General features: G+C 52.1%; 1 protein-coding gene across 2 annotated transcripts in view; it reads left to right on the plus strand.

Moving 5' to 3' along the window:
* PPL (periplakin) overlaps positions 1-24,103 on the plus strand; it is a 46,251-nt gene that overhangs the window by 17,867 nt on the left and 4,281 nt on the right. For both annotated transcript variants that reach the window (XM_028509177.2, XM_036020958.1), the window contains exons 2-21: positions 3,625-3,724; positions 8,301-8,455; positions 9,116-9,236; positions 9,811-9,936; positions 10,023-10,064; positions 11,415-11,576; positions 11,682-11,789; positions 12,756-12,851; positions 14,533-14,655; positions 14,814-14,960; positions 15,522-15,673; positions 16,578-16,675; positions 16,881-17,038; positions 17,925-18,103; positions 18,189-18,327; positions 19,448-19,641; positions 21,192-21,342; positions 22,135-22,218; positions 22,892-23,008; positions 23,523-23,615. In XM_028509177.2, the coding sequence (XP_028364978.1) occupies positions 3,625-3,724; positions 8,301-8,455; positions 9,116-9,236; positions 9,811-9,936; positions 10,023-10,064; positions 11,415-11,576; positions 11,682-11,789; positions 12,756-12,851; positions 14,533-14,655; positions 14,814-14,960; positions 15,522-15,673; positions 16,578-16,675; positions 16,881-17,038; positions 17,925-18,103; positions 18,189-18,327; positions 19,448-19,641; positions 21,192-21,342; positions 22,135-22,218; positions 22,892-23,008; positions 23,523-23,615 (2,545 nt within the window). The remainder of the gene's footprint in view (positions 1-3,624; positions 3,725-8,300; positions 8,456-9,115; positions 9,237-9,810; positions 9,937-10,022; positions 10,065-11,414; positions 11,577-11,681; positions 11,790-12,755; positions 12,852-14,532; positions 14,656-14,813; positions 14,961-15,521; positions 15,674-16,577; positions 16,676-16,880; positions 17,039-17,924; positions 18,104-18,188; positions 18,328-19,447; positions 19,642-21,191; positions 21,343-22,134; positions 22,219-22,891; positions 23,009-23,522; positions 23,616-24,103) is intronic.

Genomic DNA, 24,103 nt, shown 5'->3' on the forward strand with positions numbered 1-24,103 from the left:
GCTGCACCATTTTGCATCCCCCTCCAGCAGTGTTTGGTGGTCCTGGTTTTCCATGTCCTTTTTGACAACTGTTCTTGTCTGTCTTTTTGATTGTTGCCGTCCTAGGGATGGAAGTGGTGCCCAATTGTGGTTTGGGGTGCTGGGCATTCTAAGTCAGTCTGTTAAGTGCGTACTGTGTGCTGAGAGCCCTTACATGATTGTCACATGGGATCGTTAATGGCCTGGACAAGGGGCCTGCCTGGGTTGGAATTCTAGATCCAACATTTAATTACTCTGTGACTTTGGGAAAGTTACTAAACCTCTCTGGTCTTCGGCTTTCACATCTGTAAACTGGGAATGATAAAAAAGGATTACCCACTGGGCCAGCACCTACCTTATGGGGTTATAATGGAGATTAAGGAAGAAGGGCAGGGAGCCTGGCGTGTGGGAAGTAAATCTGAGCTCACACTTACGGCGACGGTGGTTGTTGCTATATATTGGCTCATGTGGTTTTTCCCACAAGTAGCTGTTAGCCCACTGATTGATCATGTGGCATCTAGAGCAAGATGGCCCTAGGAGAGGATCCTGGCTCCGCGCTCACGAGCCGTGCATCCCTGGGCAGGTACCTTGACGCCTCTCAGCCTTGGTTTCCTCACCTGTACGGGAGCATGCAAACCTCCCCTGGGAAATTAGGGCAAGGAGACTACTGGGGTGGTGCCTTCAAACCCATCTGATGTCTGTAACTGTCAGACTACCATCACACAGATGGAGAAACTGAGGCACGTGAAGGGTAAAGTGCTTGCCTGAGGTGGTTCAACACTAACAGCCCAACAGGACTTGGAGGAGCCCGGGCCTGTGAGACTGAAAGCTCTCGCCGAGCCCCGCTCTGTCCCCCACTCTGGCCCAGGTCCAGGTCCCGGGGCTGGCTATCTCCTCCACCCCCTCTCTGTTTCCACCCCCTTCCCCGGGTTGCGCTGGAACTGGAACAACGGGCCAGTCAGTGTGGATCCAGAAGTGCTTTCTTCACACCTGCCCCAGCCACTGAAGGGGCTGGACTGGGAGCTGGGCTGGGCCCAGGCCCGAGAGAGACGAAGGCCCCCACCTAACCACACTGTGGGTTCCTGATGGCGGCCCACACAGTCACGGGCTAAGTGTTTGTCCTGAGGTTTGCCACTTCTCCGCAGGCCAGGCTGGGGGTCAGTGGCTTGGGCGGGGCCGAGGGGCCCCGGAAGTTCCCCTGGTGGTCTGCTAGCCAGTGGGTGGGAGCAATGGGGGTTGGTCAGCAGCTCAGCCCTCGCCCCGCTTACCCAGGTCCTCTATCCACAGTCCCCTCTGCTCAGCCTTTCCAGCTGCTCCACTGAGAATCAGCTTTCTCTGCTGCAGGACTTCTCAGGGCCTTTACTGACCCCTGAACTGATGGAGGGAGGGGTTTGGGTTTTCCTAACTGCCTTGACTGACGAAGGCTTCATTCTGAAAGAGTGACTGGGATTCCTGGGACCCCACTTTGGGAAAGGCTGCCTCCCTGGTTGACTTTGCAGAGGGTGTGACCTATGTCTTGTCCTCGCCCCATGGCCTGCTCCCCCCATCTCCGTGTGCCCGGGCCTGGCACAGAGCAGACCCTCAGACAAGGTTTGGGACAGGGATGGACAGACTCACGGCTCCTGTTCGCTGCCCCCATTTCTGCCTCTCAACGTCCCCCCATCCCAGCAGTACCTGCAGTGTTGGACCTCAAACTCTGGAGGGCATTAGGGTCCCCTGGGGAGCCTGTAGAAACAACAGCAGCAATAATACAGCTTCCTGGGCCCAGCTCTGGAGATCCATGTTCAGAAAGTCTGGGTTATCCCTGGGAATGTGAAGGTTTCATGCCACAGGCGGTGGGTCACAGGCCTTGATTTGAGGAATTCCACTCTAAGACGCTGGCAGCCCCCTTTGCTTGGGGGTCAAGAGCCCTGCCCTAGGCCAGCCGAAGGGACACTCCCAGTGTCCCTCTGTCACGGCCTCTCCTCATCGGAGCCTTCTGCCCATGAACTCAACTCTTCCTTGTCCTTCAGAACCCAGCCACCACCATCCCCTCCAGGAAGCCTTCGCTGGTCACCCCCCTCCCCACCCAGCCACTTAGGAGGCTGCTCTGGTCATCCCCAGCCACTGTGCCTGCCTCAGTCTCCTGACTATTGCTGCAAATGCTGATTTCCTCCCTGTCAAGGAGCTGAATTCTCAGACAGTGAGGCTGTGTCTGTGTGCAGTGCTGGGCCTGGCACACAGTAGGTGCTTAATTAGTGCAGGTGGAATGAAACTTCTGGGTGCTTAGCTGTTCAGGCCCCATCCAGGAGTCTGTACAGAAGGGTTTTTGATGGAGACTGGGGACTAATGGACCATCTGACTGGCTGGGCGACATCAGCCCAGTTGCTTTCCCTCTCTGGTCTTTGTTTCTTCCTTTGTTTAAAGAAAACAAGAGCAAAGGTGGGGTGGGGCTGGACAAGGATCGGTAAGGCTCCTTAACAATGATAATCACAAACCAGCTCTTTGCTTATATAATCACACTCCCATCCATAACACCCCCCACCCCCTCAGGAAGAGTAAGGTTATTCCATCTGACAGCGGAAACAGAGGCACAGACAGCAGCTTGGCCAAGTCACGAGGCCAGAACCCACATCTGATACCGGGACTAAGGTCTTTGCTTCCCCAGTGGTGTTGCCAGAGTGGTGTGGGATGGGATTTCAGGATTTCTGTACCGGGGGATCACAGAAATGCCACTCAGGAAAGTTGTTCTGATTTCAAGTCTCTCAGATGCTCTGAGAGCATCCGGGAGAAAGTCTCAGCTTGGTGTTAGGAGCTAACTCGGCTGCGGTAACCGCCAAGCTCTGCCGTTAGGCCAGAGCGGGCAGGGCTTGGTCTCGAGGCGAGCAGGGCACTCAGCATCCAGCCAGAACCTCGTGCTGTTATTCTACTTGGTGGTCGCTTCCATTTATTTGCAAGGGTTTCTGGTTTTCTGCTTACAATGGGGAGCTCAGGTTTATCTTTGTAGCAAATTTATTTAAACACAAAGAGTCTGTAGATTGAAAGAAAGGTAACAGGTATTTAACAATAAGGGTGCCTGCACAGAATCTTGTTCACAGCAGCATGGTTTGTGGTGTCCAGAGATGGAAACAACCCAGATGTCCATCGGCTGATGGATGGATAAGCACAATGGGGGCTCTCTGCGCAGTGGGAGCCCACATTTCGTATCCACAAAAAGGATACGGGGTTTCTTTGGGGGTGATGAAAATGTTCTGGAATTAGACAGTGATGATGGTTGTATAACCTCATGAACATACTAAAAAACACTGAATTATATACTTTAAAGGGGTAGATTTTATAGTATGTGAATTGTATCTCAATCAAAAAAAGCCTGGGAGAGTGGAACATGGCAAAACAGAAGCACTAGCGTGAATGAGCAGAGTGGGCTGGCTTCCCTCACCAGATACCATCTGTTTCTGTGGGTTTAGTGACCTCACCCTGGGGCACAGCTAGGCCCCACCTGAGGCTCACTGGGCAGTTGCTGCTCAGAGCCTGGGCCCCCGGACAACCTGGGCCGCCAGGGCCCGGGTGGGGCCGTGGCCCCTACCCCCCAGCCCTTCGGCTCACCTCCTCCCCTCCTGTCTGCAGCATCTCCAACAAGGAGCTGTCAGAGCTGATCGATCAGCTGCAGAAGAATGCCGACCAGGTGGAGAAGAACATCGTGAACACGGAGGCCAAGATGCAGAGCGTGAGTGCCCCCCTCCTCCCACCTGGGTGACCCCCCCCGCACTGAGCCTCCATTCCCCCTCAGGACCAGGGTCTTGTCTGACCCAGAGGTTCCCACCTAGGGTCATTCTGTCCCCAGGGGACATGTGGCCATATTTGGAGACACTTTTAGCTGTCACCACTGGGGGAGTGCAGTGGCTGGGTATCTAGTAGGTGCTACTAAACACCCCACAGTGCACAGGACCCCTCCTCCACCCAGTGACTCAACCTCAAATGTCAACAGTGCCACGGTGCAAAAAGGAGGAGGCACCTCCTTATGGCTGTTAACACCAGCCCCTCTCCCCGGCGCTAAGTTCCTGCAGCTTGTGGGCCCTGGGAGAGAACCACAGCCTCAGGAGGATCCTGTGGTTAGGATCCCATGGTTAGGGTCCTCTTTGCCACTTACTGGGTGGCCTTGAGCAAGTCTCCTAACCTCTTTGTGCAGGTGATCCCGTCTGTAGGGGTAGGGGTGACCATCCCTATTGTCCAGGCCACTGTAAAAAGTCGATGAGGTCATGCAGGTGCAGTGCAGGACCCAATATCATTACCAGTGTCATCGCTCGCTCTTCTCACAAGGCCACTGCCACTATCCAGACTCACACGGTCCTCCTCCCGTTTCCGAGGAAAGAGAGAACGTAGCTGGGAAAGTCACTTTCCCTCTCTGTGCCTCAGTTTCCTCTTCCTCTCTGGAAAATGGGGGTCCTGAGCTGTAGGTTCTCTGATGGATTCTGTCCCCTGCGGGACATGGGAGCCACACTCAAACCGTGAGCTGCTGAGATGCAAGCTCCACCAGCTCGGTGCAGCTGAGTGCACGCCCATTTTGGAGAAACTGAGAAACTGAGCTTCAGAGAGGGCTCGGGTGACTAGTCAGTGACAGAACTGGCCCCAGAAGCGTCCCGGAGGTGGGGTTGCCAGACTTGGCAGATATTCAATAAAAGTACAGGGTATCCAGTTAAATTTGAATTTCAGAACAGAAATAAAAGTTGTTGTTGGGATAAGTATGTCTCATGTACTATTAGGGAAATACTTATACTACAAAATTATCCATTGTTTTTCTGAAATTCAAATTTAACTGGGCAGTCTGCATTTCATCTGCCTCCCTACCCAGGGAGTGACTAAGAGGAGTGGGTATTGCAGGAGGACGGGTTTGGCTGGTCCCAGGGTTGTCCCCAGGGCCAGCCACGGCTGTGCCTCCCTCTGACCACCCAGGTGTCCACGTACCCGAGGCCAGAGACCTGAGGAACTGGGTGGGCTGGGGGTGGCACATGGGGCAGGAAAGACAAGTGGGAAGTGTGTTCCCTGCGAGGCGCCCTCCCCTCCACTCCTTCCTTGCCCTCAGCTGCTGGCCACCTCCTGCCTTTCCTGCTCGGAGCCCACCCTGCCAGCCCCTTTTCCCTCCGCCTCCCCCCGCAACATACCCAGCTCCTCTCGTGACTCTCCACGCCCGCGGTCATGCTGCTGGGATGGTGTGTTCTTTCCTAAATGAAAGCAGCTTTTCGGGTGTGTCCTTTTTTCTCCTAATGAAAGTAATATGTGTTCATTATGGACATTTCAGGACGGATAAACAAGCATAAGGAAGCAAATTAAAGCCATGCCTAATTCCACCCCAGAGAGACCCGTCGGCTATTAACATCGTGGTGTGTCTGACCTTCTCTCGTGTGTGTGTAAATAAGGTTCACTCTCTTGGTTTACTTGCTTAGAGTAGTGACTCACAACTAACAGGGATGTATTGGGGAGATAATTTTGAACTGTTTCTTCATTTTGAATGAACAAACTCAAAAAAAGAGACCACGCTTTGAAGACTAATCTTTTCTTCTTCCTTTCTTTTTTTCAGAAGAGAATATCACTATTGATTTTAGGACCCCAAAGTCTTGTAGAATTTCCCTATTTTTTTTTTATTGAAGTGAGATTGGCGTAACATAAAATAACCACCGACAGGGAACGGTCGGGTGGCATGCAGGGCCTCCTCGGCGTCAGGCAGCCACCGCTTCCGTGCAGCTCGAGGCATTCTTCTCGCCCAGGGGGACACCCCGCGCGCCTCGGCAGCCGCTCCTCCTCCCAGCCCCTGGCAGTCCCAGATCCGCTTTACTCATAAATGGAATCACACAGCGTGTGAACTTTCATGTTTATCCACAATTTTAAATGTGCAGAAAAGTTGAAAGCCTGCAGAGAGTACGGCCAGGTCCCCGCCTCTCAGATTTCACCAGTGACGTCTGCTGGTTTTGCTGCGTCACTCACCTGTCCGCCCCTGTGTATGTGATGTATTAGATCAGTCCCTGTAATATGTTTTTACTTTTAAAAACCTTTTAAAAATATTTTATTTATTTATGTTTAGAGAGAGGGGAAGGGGGGAGATAGAGAGGGAGAGGAACATCAGTGTGAGAGAAACATCCATCAGGTGCCTCTTGTACACACCCTACCTGGGGACTGAACCCACATCCCAGGCACGAGCCCTGACCAGGAATCGAACTGGCGACCTTTTGCTATGTGGGACATACTGAGCAGAGCTAAAAACCTTTGTTGAGGTATAACTTATATAAGGTGTGTAGAAAGCATCCAGATTTAAAGAGTTCGGCCCCATCAGTAGGTACCCATGGAATCACTGCTCAGGTCAAAATAGAGACCATCTCCCAGACAGCACCCTACGACCCTTCCCTTCACTGTCCCCTTGAGGTAGCCACAGCTCTGACTCTCTCACAGTCGCTGGTTCTGCCTGATGGAACTCGTGAACACCTGCAAGGCATCCCTCAGCTACACGCTCCTTTCTCGTCTTGACTAGCATGTTTTGAAAAGGCTTGCATGATTAATTTACTTCCTTCTTTTGCAAAATTAATCTTTGACGCTATAAACTATCCAGGAGAGCTTCAAATCAGCTGGTGAGGGAGTGGATAAAATTCCACCTAAGCCAAGAACCGTGATGTTTTGTTATAGTTCTTTAACTGGCCAGACTCACCACAGGGTGGGAGAGATGTCCCAGCACCACTGGCCCTGGGACACGTGGGCCTCACCTCCAAGGCCCGCGAGCCCCGGCTGTCCTGAAGTTGGCCGGGAGAGATGGCTTGGACATCCTCCGAAAAAAAGTCATGTCTTTCCTCGGTATCATCACCTCCATTCACTCTTTTTTTTCTTTGGCTGTTTCTTCATTTCCTTCCTTCCCTTTTGTAATAGCTTTTTCAAGGCTTATTTTAGATATCAGAAACTGCTCCCACCGCAAGTGTGCAATGCGGTACTTTTGAGAAAATTCACCGAGTGGCACAGCCGTGTCCATAAATTGGTTTCCAACTGTTTTTGTCCCCGAGTAAGACCTCTTGTGACCATTCACTGTGGATTGCTTCCATCCAGCCCCCACAACCACTCGCCTTATTTTTTTTATGGATTTGTTGACTCGGGACAGTTCACATAAATGGAATCCTATGCGATGTGGCCTTTTGCATCTGGCTTTTCTCACTCTGCCTAGTTTTTGAGGTTGTTCTATGACAGTGTATCAGCGATTCCATCTCCTTAGTTCACTGTGACGTCTCTTCTGAAGGAGGTGTTCTTCCTGTTCCCACGGCAGAGATGGGGACTCTGAGACCCAGGGAGGGGTGGGGACTGGCCCCCTAAAGGACCCTGTGTTGCAGCCGATCTGTCCTCTGCCCTGTCACTGATTTGTCACCCCCTCCCCTGCTGGCTTGGAGGCCCGAGGGGCTGGCACAGTGCCTGGCCAGTCTTCACGTGTGCAGATTAAGTGAATTAATGGGCTGTGTTTAGAAACCTGCTCCCCTGACTGCCAATTCATTGTTCTTCCCTACACAAGCAAGACCCTGCACTCAGCGACTCTCTGGTTGTTCCTCCCAGATGTCCACCCACTCTGTTCACTCTTGTCATGTCCCAGTGAGGGCCACCCTCAGCCGTCACTTGGGCACTGTCACAACTGCTGCCTGCCCTCTCAGTTTGTATTAATACCTTCTCCCTGAAGAGCCCTAAGAGGCATCGCTTTTAAGGATGGGTGGAGCCATGTCATTTCCCTCCATAAAGCCATTCCGTGCTCTGGCCCATGCCCCACAGTGCATGGGCCCTGCGTGCTCTGGACTGCCCTGCCCACCTCTCCTACTTCCTCTTCTCACCTTTCAGTCATGGTGGCTTCAGTCACAGCTCACCCTTGCCTACCTCAGGGCCTTTGCACAAGCTATTCCCTCTGCCTAGAACACTCTTCCCTTTCAGCCTTCATTCCTAGTTTGTGTTAACACCTCAGAGGGACCTCACGGACCACTGGAGCTAAAGCAGGTCTCCCTCATTCCACTTCTGGTGTGTTTCCTCGGTAAACATTGACTCCTACAAACTTGCAATCACCTTTGTGAGGTTTATCTGTTGACATGCCTTCCTAACGGTTCTCCCAGTGGGCTGCATCCCAGAGCACCACACAAGTAGACATTTGGGCTCTGTCTGCTGTGTGGCTGGAGGAGAGGATCGGCAGGGCTGGGGAGTCCCTTTCTGGCCTCGCTCTTCCCATCCTTCCCATCCCTGCAGTGCCCACTGAGTCCCTGTCTGATGTTCCTCCACTTTCCTGACTCCCATAGGATCTGGCCCGGCTGCAGGAGGGCCGGCAGCCTGAGCACCGGGATGTGACCCTGCAGAAAGTATCGGACTCGGAGAAGCTGCTGTACGTGCTGGAGGCGGATGCGGCCATCGCCAAGCACATGAAGCATCCCCAGGGGGACATGATCGCCGAGGAGTAGGTCCCCTCTGCTTCAGGTTCTGCGGGAGCCGCGCTGGGCCAGGGCAGGAGGGCGGCAGCCCACTCAGCATTCAGGAATCGTGTTAAGGTTTATCGAGGGCTAAGTAGATTCCAGGCACATGCCACACGCTTTATGTGGTTCTCACGATGACCCATTTTGCAGTTGGGGAGACAACTCAGAGTACTGGTGTTCCCTGTCCTGCTCATAGTGTGACCCCAGCTTCCTGACACCATGCTTTTGAGCCCGCTTTCCCGCTGCTGTCGCCCACCTGGCTTCCCGTGCTCATGGCCCTTGCCTTTGCTCTGATGTGGGTAAATCGGCACTCACGACAGCAGGGACAAGGGGCTCTCAGTGCCCCACAGCTCCCTGCACTTGTCCTTGTCATGGCCCACGCTACCGCTGTGGTCCTTCATGAATGGGCTCCAGAGAGCAGTGGACCTGCCTGCTGCTTCTAGAACCTTCAACAGTTCTGGGGACACAGTAGGCCTAGGGGGAGCATTGATGGAAGGGGGGAGGAGGGAGGTGCAAGTGTTTGGAACCCAAGGCCTCTGTCACCTGTCCTTCCAGGGCATGCTCTGCGGAAAGGGGGGGGTGGGGCTCAGGCAGTGCCCCTGACGACTAGCCTGCTAACCAGGGTGGCCACTCTCCCCACTCAGCATCCGTCAGCTGAAGGAGCGTGTGACTAACCTCCGTGGGAAACACAAGCAGATCTACAACCTGTCGGTGAAGGAGGTGGACCCACAGGTCAACTGGGCGGCGCTGGTGGAAGAAAAGCTGGTACAGCCCAGGCTTCTACTGGGGAGGGGGCCGGGTGTGTAGGGGGAGAACCCCACTGTGTAATGTCACCACAGTCATGCCGGGAAGGAATTGTGTTCCTGATGTTTTCTGATGTGTGTGTCAATGAGAAGAGCAAGGCTCAGAGAGGTTCAGCACCTGCCTCAAAGTCACACAGCAGAAGTGATAGAGGTTGGGACCCTCCTGGGATCTCCCTCCAACCCTGGCTCGTTGGGGTCCTGGCAGGCTGGTGGGTTTCTGGGCAGCCACTGTTCTTCCTGTGCCCTCACCAGCCCAGCTCCACTGTGGGGTAGTGCCACCACTGGAGCCCAGGGTCCTCTCTTACTGGTGTGATGCTGGGCAAGTGACTGCCTCTGGCTGAGCCATCTGTGAAAGTAACCGTGTGGGCCTCTAAAGTTGCTGTGAGATTAAATGAGATGACATGTAGATAAAGGTGACAGCCTCTTGCTCTGTCCCTCACGGGGCCACTTTGCTCACTCCTTGGCTGGCCCTGCGAGGAGGAGTCCCCAGCTCTGGCCCACCCCCTGTGTGCATTGTCTTCACCCTCCCCTCCCAGGACCAGCTGAGCAGCCAGAGCTTCGGGACAGACCTGCCGCTGGTGGACCACCAGGTGGAACAGCACAACATCTTCCACAATGAGGTCAAGGCCATCGGGCCCCACCTGACCAAGGACGGGGGCAAGGTAGGCGTTGGTGGTAGAGGGGACTGGGAAAGGTGGGGCTCACACCTGCACCCCACCCTAACCCATGTCCTTGGCTCTGTTCTCAGGAGCAGAACAGCGAACTTCAGGCCAAGTACCAGAAACTGCTGGTGAGAACTGTGTGGGAGAGGCTGGGGTAGGAAGTGTATGCAGTAATAATTCAAACAGAACAGATGGAGATGAGGTAGGAAGAGATGGTACCTCGAGCCCCTGCCTGAGGGGTGCCCACTGTGCCCTGTGCTCATGGAAAACCCCAGCGGATCCAAGTTTGTCTATTGGGATACAGCCTGCCCTACAGTTTGCTTCTTATTTCTCTATTAAGCACCTTCTGTGTGCCAAGTATGATGCCATATGCTTTATAAGCAAAAATTTTCTATTTTCCTTTTCAAAACCTTTAAAGAATGCATTCTTTTTTAAAAATCCTCAACTGAGGACATGCTTATTAATTTTAGAGAGAGGGGGAGGGAGGAAGGGAGGAAGAGATACTGAAAGAGAGGGGAATATTGGTGTGAGAAACATCAATCGGTTGCGTCTTGCATGCATCTCAACCCTGGCCAGGGACTGCACCTGCCACCTAGGCATGTGCCCCGACAATGGACTGAACCCAAGGAATCAACCTTTCAGGTTATGGGACGACTCTCCAACCAGCTGAACCACACCAGCCAGGACAAAAATGCATTCTTTTAAAACTGCACATGTGATACATACATGCGTTCTTGTTGCAGACGTTTCAAGCTCCCCAGATGTGGGAAGGCACAGCCATTAGCAGGCTCTGGAGCTAGACTGCCTCCACACTGGGTTGGTGGGGAGACCTTCAGGGAGCTACTTAGCCTGAGAGCCTCGGTTTCCTCTTGCATACAGTGGAGTTACCACGAGTCCCAGTCTCGTTGGTTTTCTTCACACATGGCATTAGTTGATGTTGGAGAAGCCTGTAGCACCGTCTGGGCTCATGGTGACCCTGTGTATGAGTTAGTTGCGGTTCTCATTTGCAGAGTAAAATGAAGACATCCCTCCTCCTTCCCCATCTTCCCTACCCGCGCCCCCCTCCTTTCTCAGATACAAAGCCCAAGCAGTTCATTCCTGTTCTTCTAGCCATCTATATAATTACCCAACAGATGTAAAAGTGGAAGCTGTAGCTGCTAATGTTTATTGAGCACCAACTATATGCTGGACTTTGTGCCCTATGAGAACAGTGCTTTCATCACGCCCATTGTGCAGATGAGTTAACTGAGGCTCCACAAAAATGTCAGTTCTATGAGGGTTCTATCTGTTTTGTTCATTGCTATATCCCCAGTGCCTGGAGCAATGCCCAGCAGTTAGTCAGTGAGCAGTAAATAGTTGCTGAATGAGTCACTGGGTTTCCGAGGGTCAGTGATTTATCCAACGGGGGAGTTCAGCTCGGCTAGAGCCAGCCACTGCAGGTGTGGCAGGAAACCTCAGCCCTGTCCCCCGCCCCTCAGACAGCATCGCAGGCGCGGCAGCAGCACCTAAGCTCGCTGCAGGACTACATGCAGCGGTGCACCAACGAGCTGTACTGGCTGGACCAGCAGGCCAAGGGCCGCATGCAGTACGACTGGAGTGACCGCAACCTCGACTACCCCAGCCGCCGGCGCCAGTACGAGGTAGGCGCTGGTGCCTGAGGGGTGGGGGCAGAGGCCCAGGAGGGAGCACAGGGACGCCAGGCTGGGTGCTGAGCCCCTCTACTGCCCTCTGCCCCTCCACTGCAGAATTTCATCAACCGGAACCTGGAGGTCAAAGAGGAGAGGATCAATAAGCTGCACAACGAGGGAGACCAGATGTTGGCCGCTGAGCACCCTGGGAGAAACTCCATTGAGGTGTGTGTGCACCAGGGAGTGAGGCCTCTTCCAGGGGCCTCAGGGCAACCTCTGCTCTGGGCCACCTGGACTTGGCAGGACCACCCAAGGCAGGGGGGTCCTGCGTCCTGTGTCCGTTTGCCTGTCTCTACACTTTGCCCGCTCACCTTGCTCTGACCCTGCCTGTTCTCATTGTGTTGATCCTTTGCCACGTCCTCTTCTTGGCCCCCAGACTTCTGAAGCCCATACAGTGCCCATATCAGTGTCCTGGGGCTGCCGTAACATGTGACCACACACTGGGTAGCTTTGAACAACAGAAACGTATTATCTCCCAGTTCTGGAGGCCAGACATGTGAAGTCAAGGTGCTGGCAGGCGTGGTCCCTCTGAGGCTCTGGGGGAGGATTCTTCCTTGCCCCTCTCCCTACTTCTGGTGGTTGCCAGCAACCCTTGGCTTGGGGCTGCATCGTTTCTGTCTGTGCCTCTGTCTTCACATGGTGTGTCTCTTCCCTGTGTGTCTCTTCTTATAAGGACACCCATCATTGGATTTGGATGAGCCCTAAATCCAGGATGATTTCATCCTTAGATTCTTAACCAATTACATCTGCAAAGACCTGGTTTCCAAACACAGTCATATTCAGAGTTCTTGGGGGACACGAATTTGGGGCATGGATACCATTCAATTCCCTATAGTGCCTTTGCAAAAAGTTTTGAAAAGCACCACTTTGTCCAGGCAGGCACAGTCCCTGCTTGTCCCTCATGTGGTGTGCGGACCAAGCACCTGAACATGGCAGCCCACCTTGGCTCCTTGACATGTCTCCTCTTTCCTCTCCCCACCCCTGGGCAGGAGCTGGCTGTCTTTGTGGGAGCCGCACAATGCAGATGCCAGGTGCTCTCTACCCCCCATTCTCTGGTCTGGAGTCCCACCATGCCTTTTGGTGTCCCAGGCACCTGCCAGCAGTGACCGCCCCCCCACCTTCTCCTGGCAGGCTCACATGGAAGCTGTGCATGCAGATTGGAAGGAGTATCTGAACCTGCTCATCTGCGAGGAGAGCCACCTGAAGTACATGGAAGATTACCACCAGGTACCTGCCGGCCCCGGGGCCCCATTGGTGGGAACGCTAAGGGCCTACTTGGCTTACTTTAGGCCTCAGTGCTGCTCCCTCCAGGAGCCTGCAGAGTGGCCTTCCCGGGCCTCCCACTGCCCATGCTGGAGCACACGGGTGTGCCTCGAGCTTGCCCGACCCTTGTCAGTCTTCCTTGGGGGCCAGGGCTGGAGAGTGTGAGTTCACCAGGTCAGTGTGAGGCTCAGAAGTAAATGTGTGGGTTTCCATTTTGGTAAAATATATATAATATGAAATTTGCTATTTTATCCATTTTTAAGCATATAAACCAGTGGCAGTCACTGAATTCACAGTGTGGTACAAACATTACCACTGTCTTTTCAAAACTTTGTCATTACCCCAAATAGGAACTCTGAACCCACTAAACAATCACTCCCCATTCCTCCTTCCCCCAGCCCCTGGTAACTTCTAATCTATTTTCTGTCTCTTTGGATTTGCCCGTTCTAGCTATTTCATATACGTGGAATCATGAGCTATGTGGCCTTTTGTGGCTTATTTCACTCGAACATGTTTTCAAATTTCATCCAGGTTGTAGCATGAATCAAAATGCCGCCCCTTTTCATGGCCAAATAATATTCTATTGCATGGATGGACCACATGGTGTCTATGCAGTTATCTGTTGATGGATACTGATTGTTTCATAGACATGTTTTTTTAAATTGTTTTATTTTATTGGCTTTAAAGGAAGAGAGAAACATCAATTCGTTGTTCCACTTTTTTTATGCATTCATTGGCTGATTCTTGAATGTGCGCTGACCAGGGATCAAACCCACAACCTTGGTGTATGGGGACAATGCTCTAACCAATTAAGCCACCCAGCCAGGGCCAGGAGTGTGTGTGTGTGTTTAAAAGATTTTATTTATTTTTAGAGAGAGAGGAAGGGAGGGAGAAAGAGAGGGAGAGAAACATCGATCAGTTGCTTCTCATACATCCTCAACTGGGTCCCTGGCCCACAACCCAAGCATGTGCCCTGACTGGGAATCAAACTGGTAGCCTTTCAGTTCACAGGTTGGTGCTCAATCCACTGAGCCACACCAGCCAGGGCAGGAATTTTTTTTAACGAGCTGCAGGTGACTTATGATTGGGTGGTTTGGGACACTAGAACTCAGATGACACTTTTGTAACTCATGGTTTGGTGTCTAAGCCTGCTGGGCTGTGAGCTTCACAGGGATCTCAAATGCCATTCATGCAGCCCAGGGGGCAGCTGACAGGGAATGATTCCAGAGCAAATGGACTGAAGATGGGCAAGAGAATATTCTAGAACAAAGTAGGGAGGCTTGTCTTCCTTGTGTCAAAAATGAAAGTATAGCTAGCATTGTCAGGGTGTCCCTGGCACAAAGAGGAATGAAGTTTGAGAGAACTTTACGAGGGCTTACTAGTGTGTACAGGCAAGCTGGTATGTCCTAGTGTTGGTGTCAAGTGGGTTGGTGGGAAGCCAAGGGACTTGGCTTCTTCCCTGTGAGGCCCTCTAGGAAGCCAGGCAATAGGGGCCTGGGGATGTCCCCAAGCCACAGAGCTTGTGGATTCAGGGTGAGTGGGAGGCCCAGCCCTGACTGGGGCCAGACTTGAAGCCACAGCCAGGATTATCCCCAGGGGTCTTAGTGGTTTCATGTTTGTGATTGGGCCAACTGGTCTCCCCTAGTTCCACAAAGACGTGAAGGATGCTCAGGAGCTGCTACGCAAGGTGGATTCAGACCTGAACCAGAAATACAGCCCTGACTTCAAGGACCAATACCAGATTGAGTTGCTGCTGCGGGAGCTGGATGTGAGTGATGGTCCCAATGAGTGACTCTCCATGTCCCCTCCCCACCCTCAGCCCTGAGCAGGCTCCTCCACAGCTCCCACCCGCTGCCTGGCCACCCCACTCCCCATCCCACTTGGGGGAGGCTGCGTGGTCTCACCAGGGCATCCCCCTGGGTTCAGGACCAGGAGAAGGCTCTGGACAAGTACGAGCACGTGGTGCAGAGTCTGCAGAAGCGAGGGCAGCAGGTGGTGCCCCTCAAGTACCGCCGGGAGACACCACTCAAGCCCATCCCCGTGGAGGCACTCTGTGACTTTGAGGGTGACCAGGTGAGCTGCTGCCCAGGTGCCCCAGGCAAGCCAGGCCCCAAACTGCCTCTTGGTGCCACTGAAAGGTCTTAGGGGTGGTGTGGCTGAATGTGGGGCCTCTAAAACATTTTCAGGAACATGTACCCATCTCTGTTATTGGGGTCACTCTCTGCCAGCACCCCCAACCCATCACTAGTTGCCCTGGCCTTCTGTGCTATCAGCTTAGCAAACCCAGTTGCTCCAGCAAGGGTGCCAGGGAAGGTTCTCATTGGCCTAATTTGAGTTGTTCGAGCCTAAACTAATCACTGTGGTAGTGGGGGTGGGGGGTGATGTCATTCTCTCATTGTCTAGGCCAGAGTAGTAAAGGCCTGGGAAGGGAGAAGGAAGACTACATGGACTAGGAGTGGGGTGGATATCCCCAGTTCTTCCCAACTATGGCATGTCTTGGGAAGATCTGAGGGATGGGGTGACTCCCCAGGTGCCAGAGTTGGGGAGCAGGGGTAAGATGGCTCCTGGGCTCCCAGGCCACCGGCCAAGGCAGGTCTCCCTGTGCCTTCTCACTGTTTGTCCTGCCCGTGCCAGGGCCTGATCTCAAGGGGCTACAGCTACACCCTGCAGAAGAACAATGGGGAGACCTGGGACCTCACTGACAGCACGGGGAACAAGCTGACTGCCCCAGCCGTCTGCTTCATGATCCCGCCTACTGACCCCGAGGCCCTGGCTCTGGCTGACAGGTACAGGCAAAGGAGGGAGCCAGCATGGACTGGCTCCACCCCTGAGCCCCTCAGACCCTGTTCACAGCCCTGGGTAATACCCCTACATCTGCACCCACTTGGAGGCATGGGACAGGAGCAGATCCCATCACCCAGGCTGACCTGCTGTATGTGAATGTCCAGCTGTGGGCACAGTTCAGTGAGCAGTTTCTCTGCGAGTGCCTCTGGGCCTTTGCACATGCTGTTCCCTTTACCCAGACATCTTCTGGCTGCCTGGTCAGCTCAAGCCTCTTGGCCTCAGCTCCAGGGTCACTTCTGTGAAGCCCTCCCTGACTGCCCTGTTGCCTTCCACCCTGGCTCCAGCAGTCGTGCTGCCACCTCTCAGCTCCCAAGCACCTCCTCCCACTGCACATCCTGCTCTTTACCAGGGCACTTTGTATATGTGTTGGTCTAAAGGGCAGGGCCTCCTTGAGGGAGACAGTCCATCTACTTACTGTCTCCAGGGCCTTGTTCAGTACTGGTGCAAAGTAAGGACCCAAGAATTTTGTTGAATAGGTGATTCTAGGGATACCTTGATTTATTCATTCAGCAAGTATCTATTGAGCACCACTCAATAAATATATTATGTACCACTCTCTCAGGGGTAACACCTTGGTAGGGAAGACAAAGGAACAAACCAGATGACTTTAGGTAGTAAGACTTGCTATGAAGAAGACAGAAAGGAGGGAAGGAAGGGCCCATCTGAACCCACGAGAAAAGACAGAGCAATGTTTCAACAAACTGTGTTGTGACTTAACTTTTCAAAGCATTCTGATGAGCCACCTGACTCCTCTGGGCTGTCTGCCCATCCAGAGGCCAGGGTCTTGCATCTGGTTAGAGGGGCAGTAGGCTGTCCCAGATCCTCAGCCCATTTTTGCCCTCACAGCCTGAGCAGCCAGTACCGCAGCGTGCGGCAGAAGGCAGCTGGGACCAGGAGTGCACTCCAGCAGCGGCACGAGGTGTTGAAGGCAGAGAACCCTGGAGGTGGGTCGCAGGGCCACTGCCCAAGTCTGTGTGGGGACAGGGAGAGGCACTGAACGTGGTCTGCGCTGCAAATGGGACAGCACAGGTTGGATGTGGCACACGTGTGGAGGCTGGGCCAGCTCTGGAGGACTCAGCTGGCCTCCTCAGCCCACTCCCTGGGATTCATGCCCCCAACGGCCCCCTGACTCTGATTTCTCTCTGGCAGATGCCTCTGATCTGCAGGGGCGGCAGCTGCTGGCCAGCTTGGACAAGGTGGCCAGCGACTTAGACCGGCAGGAGAAGGCCATCACAGGGATCCTGCGGCCACCGCTGGAACAAGGCCGGGCTGTGCAGGACAGTGCCGAGCGGGCCAAAGACCTTAAGGTACCACACCAGGCTGAGGGCATAGGCTGGGCCCGGGCTCTCCAGGGCCACTGCTCAAGGTCTCATCCCCCAGTGGGTGTTGGTGCTCAATGGGGACCACCTGCCATGTGTGACAAGAATTCCTGAGGTGTGGGGGAAGGGAGCTACGCTTGGCCAAGGACCAAGGAGGTGCCTGAGCCCTGGCACTCAGTTTCAATCACATCCCTGGGAGAGAAGCCTGGTGACGCCTGTCCTGCCTCTGCACGGTTCATTGCCCAAGCAGCTAGGGCTGAGCCAAGCAAGAGGCCTGCAGTGCCATGTGGTCGGGTGCAAACAGCATCCACTGCTCCAGTCTTTCATAGTCACCCCCATTCTCGGGCACCCTCTGTGGCAGGGGTGACCATTCTTGGTTTGCAGAGGGGGAACTGGGCTTGAAGAAGTGCAGTGACCCTTGATGTGGCCAAGTCAAGGTCCAGAGGATGCCTGGTGCAGGCGTGGGAGCAGAGTCCAGGCCTCCCCACATCCCTTCCTAAACTGTTTGGACTTGTAGGGTCCCCAGCTGTGGAGGGAGAGAGAAAGTACCTAGCTCACAGGGTTGCCCCTAAAGATCAATGAAATCACCATGTGTGGTGCTTGGAACTTGAGTGTTCGCTCTGGCAACTGCTTGTTAATTTTATTCCTTTGTGAGGCAGTCCCCAGCTTCAGAATCCCTGGGTGCTCAGTACAAATGCAGACACCAGAGCACACCCCCCACCCCTACCATTCAGGCTCCAGGCTCCCGGGGAGGGCCATGCATTTCCATCAGAGCGGTCCCCCAGCAGCCTTCCCTGCTCCCTGAAGCTTGCAGGACACTGGGGCGAGGGGGCTGCCCACTTGTGGCCAACAGGAGGGCCTCTTGTCTCCACAGAACATCACCAATGAGCTGCTGCGGATTGAGCCTGAGAAGGCACGCAGCACCGCCGAGTGTGAGGCCTTCGTGCAGGCCCTTCCAGGCAGTGGCAGTGCACCCTTGCTAAGGACCCGGGTGGAGGACACCAACCGCAGATACGAGCGCCTGGTGCAGCTGCTGGACTCGGCCCAGGAAAAGTGGGTTGCAGGCGGACAGCAGGGAGGCCTGGTGGGATCAAGGAGGCAGGCAGGCACCCGCTTCACTCCTGACCTGTATCCTCAGGGTCAACATTGCCAACCGCTTGGAGAAGAGTCTGCAGCAGGGCTGGGAGGTGCTAGCCACATACGAGAACCGGCTGACCCAGGAGGACACGGTGCCCGAGAGTGGCCGTGCCCTGGACAGCAAGAGGCAGGAGCTGGCGGTGAGTCTGGGGACCCTGGGCTTTGGGATCACAGGGCAAGTGCTGCCAGCCACTGGGATTTTAGGTTACCTTTCCAGGTTTTGTTCATTGTAACAAATGAACCACCAGATTTGTAACAAAATGTCCACCAGATATGAGGAGAAACTCAGAGGCAAGGCCCCAGTCCCTTCCCAGACCCTTTCTGCTGAGATGCTCCCACCCAGCAGCCCTGGACTGATGAGAGGACTGAGGCCCTGATACCCAGCAGCAAGTCTCTCCAGGTTTGGAAGCCGGCAGTATGCCAAACTGGAAGTTGTAAATGGAAGCACATGGCACCAATTCCAGCTGCTCCTGCGGTTTGAGTGGCTTGTGGAAATCAGGTGCCAGGTTTTAAAGTCAAAGATGTGCACAAGCCCCTCTCCCTCAAGATTTTCAGTATCTCTGAAGCAGCTACCCCTAACCCCCAGCATTTGCCTGCCTGAGCACTATGAATATTCAAGTCTATGAGCCCAAGGGAGGACCTTACACACCAATTCACAAAATCCTGGCTGTACGTTGAGATCTTCACCTCAGAGCCCAGGAAATGGGCTCAGAGAGCAAAGCCTTCCCCAAAGCCTGGAGGCGGCGAGCAGCTGGCCATTCCAGTTGTGGTTGCAGCATCATAGGGCATATGCAACCAGACACAGGGTTTTTATTATATTTCAATTTATTTTTAAAATATTTTATTCATTTTTAGAGATGGGGCAAGGGAGAAAAGAGGGAAACATCAATTGGTTGCCTCTGGCACACCCCCAACTAGTGACCTGGCACACAACGCAGGCATGTGCCCTAACTGTGAACCAAACCGATGACCTTTTGATTCTCAGGCCAGCACTATATCCACTGAGCCACACCACCCAGGGCTCAGCCACAGGCTTTTTAGATGTTAAGTTTTTCCAGGTTTGTTCATTGTAACAAAATGGAACATTGCAGAAACAGCCACCAGATTTGAGGAGAAAGAGGCAAGGCCCCAGTCCCTTCCCAGACCCAGGCTTACCCCCACCAAAGCAGCTGTTCCCAGGCACCTGGGGCAGTACTGCCTTGGCAGCTGCCCTTGGGAACTCTAACCACAGCACTCACTGTTGGCCTCTCTACCCCACAGGCCATGGCCTCCGAGCTGCAGGCCCAGAAATCCCTGCTCAGTGAGGTGGAGCAGAACCTGCAGGCAGCCAAGCAGTGCTCTAGCTCCCTGGCCAGCCGCTTCCAGGAGCACTGCCCTGACCTAGAGCGCCAGGAGGCCGAGGTGCACAAGTTAGGCCAGCGCTTCGACAACCTCCGCCAGCAGGCTGAGCTCAGGTGAGGGGCCAAGGGTGGCCTTGGCTGAGCTAGTGTGCCTTGAGGCCACAAGAGTGGGATCGTTGCTGACACCACCAAAGGCTGTTTTCTAATAAATTCTGCTTTTTGAAAAAAGCAATAAAAATACAAAGTAAAACACTCAAAAGTGATTATAATGCCCAGCTCCCTTCCCTCAATGTAAGCACTGCTACCAGGTTCATATGAATGCTTCCAAAAAGGTGTTCTGTAGCAGCTGGGGTAGGTGGGTAACACACAAATGACAACATATCATGTATATGGTATCCTGCTATTTTTCCTGTCATATATTTTGTCAGTCTTATGAATCAGTAAGTGTTCCCTTCTCCTCTTCTGTGTTCTAGAAGAGTTTGTACAGAAGTGATATTACTACCTTAAACACTTGGTAGAGTTCACCAATGAAGGCTGTATAGGCCTGCAATTGTGTGTGTGTGTGTGTGTGTGTGTGTGTGTGAAGGATTTTAACTACAAATTCAACCTTGTTAAACAGGTACTATTTGATTCATCTTATTTTTGAGTCAACTTCAGTAGTCTGTGTCTTTCGAGGAATTTGTCCATCTCATCAAGTTGTTGCATTTATTGACATAAGATTTTTCATATTACTCTTATCCTTTTACTGCCTGCAGGTTCTGAGGAGATAGCCTCTCATTCCTGATATTAAATCTTATTTCACTGTATTTGTATATTCTATTTTTTCCTGATCATTCATTCTGAGGTTTATCAATTTATTGACCATTTCAAAGAACTAGCTGTGGTTTCAGTGCTCTTTCTCCTGTTTTCTTGTTTCCTGTTGCATTGATATCTGCTTAGTATTTCCTGATTGCTGATCACATTAGATATAATTTGCTCTTTTTATTTCTTAAGGTGGCAGCTTAGCTTGTTGATTTGAGAGCCTTCTTTTCTAATATAAACACTTAGTCCCACATGTTTCTCTCAGCACTGCTTTTACTGTGTCCCACACTTTTTGATCTGTTTTTACTTCTGGTGAGCTCCAAAATTTCCTAGCCCTAGCTGGGTGGTTCAGTTAGTTGGGGCATCATCCCATACACCAAAAGGTTGTGGGTTTGATCCCCAGTCAGGGCGCATGTGGGAGGCAACCAATCAACATTTCTTCCTCAATGTTTCTTCCTCTCCTCCTCCCCCCTCCCCTCCCCTCCCTCTCACATCAATAAACATATCCTTGGGTGAAAAAAATTTCTAAAAAAAAAAAAAATTCCTAAGCTCTGTGTTATTTAGGTCCTGTAGTATGAAGTAAGTATCTCTGCATGTCAGTACACATGGACCTACCTATCTGTTCCTCAAAGAGAAGAGGGAACTTAGTGTTCTATAATTTGCTTACCTACTCCCTTTCTAGTGAATGTTTACATTATTTCCAAATGGGTTACATTTGGTCCCCACCCCCGTCCCACACCTTTTTAAAAAATGAACACACACAGAAAAAGAACATGAGGTGACTGCTTTAAAAAGGGACAGGGGAAGCTTTTAGTGAGGCATCTGCCTGCTGGGGCAGAGGCCTGACCAGCTTTGCTCTGCAGGGCCCAGAGCCTGCGGAGTGCCAGGGCTGCTTATGACGACTACTGCAGTGGCTACAACCATGTGCTCCAGTTCTTGTCCAACATCCCCAGCTATGAGCCCCAGGAAACAGACAGCCTCAGCCAGATGGAGACCAAGCTGAAGAATCAGAAAGTAAGACAACTGCTTCTGCATTCATGGGCATACACAGTCACAAGGGGCAGGGCCTCAGAGGTCAAAGTCAGCCCTTTGGTGGAGAGGAGCCTGGCAGTGGCTGCCACTTGCCCTGGCAGAGCTGCGATCTTATGGGACCTTGGCCCTGCCTGGCTCCTAGCACCTAATTCTCTGAGAACGAGGACAGCCTTGCTCACCTTCCCCTCCTCAGTGCCCTGCATGAGTCCTGGCCGAGTGACTCTCGGTGCAGGCTGGCTGAATAAGCAAATGGTTACAGAAACAGAAGGAGCACCTGCATGGGAAAATCCTATTTCCAAAGTTCAGAGTCTGGGCTTCTCAGAAGGCAGCAGTGCTGCAGAGAGAGGTACACAGGCACCCAACAGTGTAAATTCAACTCCCAGATCAGTATTAGCTGTGTCCCCTTGGGCAAGTCAACCTTACTGTGTCTCTCTCAGCTTCCTCTGGATAATGATGGCACTTACAGGCTTGTTGGAAGATTGCATGAGATAATCTAAGTTAGATATTAGAACAGTGCCTGACATGTTGAAGCATGCAGTAAACATTCTTTTCCAGGCAAAGACAATTATCTTCTTGGCCCTTCTTCACAGGGCCTTAGAACTGCCTTTGTAATAAACACATGCATGCAAGGAAGCCATTTCACTGTACTTTGTACTATGGAAAAATAGTTTCAGACTTAAGGAATTCAGCTAATTTATCAAGGTCCCCCCCAAAAAAAATCCAAAGGTTTTTCATGTAAGAATTTTGATTTTTAAAGTCTCCATTGTTTTGTAGAACCTGCTAGATGAAATAGCAAGAAGGGAACAGGAAGTACAGAAAGTCTGCGCTCATTCCCAGCAATACCAGCAAGCTGTCAAGGTGAGAAGTGAGATCCGCCCGGAGTATAAAACATCAGGGCCTCTGGGGAGAGAGGCATGGGGCCTGGCAGGATCATCCTCAGGCCCTGTTGGCAGCTCTGCAAACTGGCATAGCCCTTTGGGAAAAAAATATGGTACTAGGCATCAAATACCAGGAAAGGATTTTCTACTGTTTGAAGCAGTAAACCAGGGGGGAATTTATCCTAAAGGAAAAAATACAGAATAATAACAGTATACCACAAACAAAATCATTGTAAGAGCATTATTTTGAACAGTAAAATAACCTAGACAGACAAACTAGTAATAACCTAAATGTTCGGTAGCAGAGGAATGGCTAAGTAAATGATCATCCATCCACTTGATGGATTGTAAAGCCATCAAACTGACAGACCAGAAGATTTAGGAGGTGGCAACATGAGTTAAATGAAGAAAGCAGAACATCACTCTCTAGGCATGGGGAGAAGGGAGGGGAACTGTGGGTGTACTTTTTCTGGTCTCACATGTTGTTCAGGGATGTAGCTATATATTATTATGTATTGAGGACTCTAAAAAAACTCCTGGCAGCCAGTACAGGATACAGCTGAGTGGAAGACCACTGCAGTCAGCTGGAAGGACTGTAAGAACATTCCAATCTCAACTGACCTTCTCTGCCCTCTGCCATGTCTCTCCCCCAGGACTATGAGTTAGAAGCAGAGAAGCTAAGGTCCCTTCTTGACTTGGAGAATGGAAGGAGCAGCCACGTGAGCAAGAGAGCCAGGCTCCAGTCCCCTGCTGCCAAAGTGAGGGAAGAGGTGAGCTCTGTGGCTAGGCATTCTCAGAGCTGCCCAGCCTTCCAGGGAGCGCGGCATGCACACCTCAGAGATGATGTCTGTGCAATAGGGAAACGGGGTGGAGAATTCTCCTGGGTGCAGAGAGGTTTGGTAAGAGAAGAATGAACTTGTTCTGGGGCAGTGACATTGATATACCTAGAAAGACAACCTGTTACAATTGTCTGGGTCAGAGCCATGGATTAGAGAGGTTCCCACTTTGCTCCCCCCGACCCAGTAAGTACATAGGAGGCTGAGGTTATTTCCTGTATGCATGAGAACGTTAACACTCAAACAGAGATCTGCTCTAGGCCACTGAGAATTTAGACTTCTGACTCTAAATCCAGTTTTCTCTCCACTGAATAAGACTGTAGAACACCTGGTAGGAAGGAGTAAGAAACTACTACCCTCAATACCCAAATGCCAGACTTTTCAAAACTTGTCCTAGCTCTTTCTTGCTTAGCCTGTTGACTCCTGTTCACTGAATGCTCTCCTATAGGAAGCGGCTCTCGCTGCCAAGTTCACTGAAGTTAACGCCGTCAACAGACAGAGGCTGCAGAACCTGGAGTTTGCTCTGAATCTGCTGAGACAGGTAATGAATGAATCTTGGTGTAACACAACATTCTACTCAAAACTGTTCTAACAGGTAAGAAACAAGACTCACTCAGCCTCAAGGAAATAGCCTGTAAACTAGTGGGAGCGGCCCTTGCAAATGCAGCTGGGCGGCACCAGTGCAAATACTGGCCCAAGCCAATGCCCTGCTGAGTATAACTTATGTATTCCAACCAACAGACATTTACTGAGTACCCAGTAAAAGGTAGTATTTTTAGAAGTCACTAATGTTTATGACAGCACTGTAATAACAAGAAACTGGAAGCAACTCAATATTGATCAGCAATAGGTAATTAAATGATGGTCTGTCCACATGTAGCTGTTAAACAGGGAGGCCAGGCTCTCTGTGCTGCTGTGGAGTTCTGCCTCCATATATAAAGAGCAACAAGCCGAGTGTAGAACAGGGGATTGAGTATCTGTGAAGAAAAACAAACATGGCACACACTAAAAATATACTTGCTTTAAGAT

Source organism: Phyllostomus discolor, chromosome 3 (genome assembly GCF_004126475.2).
Source record: "Phyllostomus discolor isolate MPI-MPIP mPhyDis1 chromosome 3, mPhyDis1.pri.v3, whole genome shotgun sequence".
NCBI classification, from domain to species: domain Eukaryota; kingdom Metazoa; phylum Chordata; class Mammalia; order Chiroptera; family Phyllostomidae; genus Phyllostomus; species Phyllostomus discolor.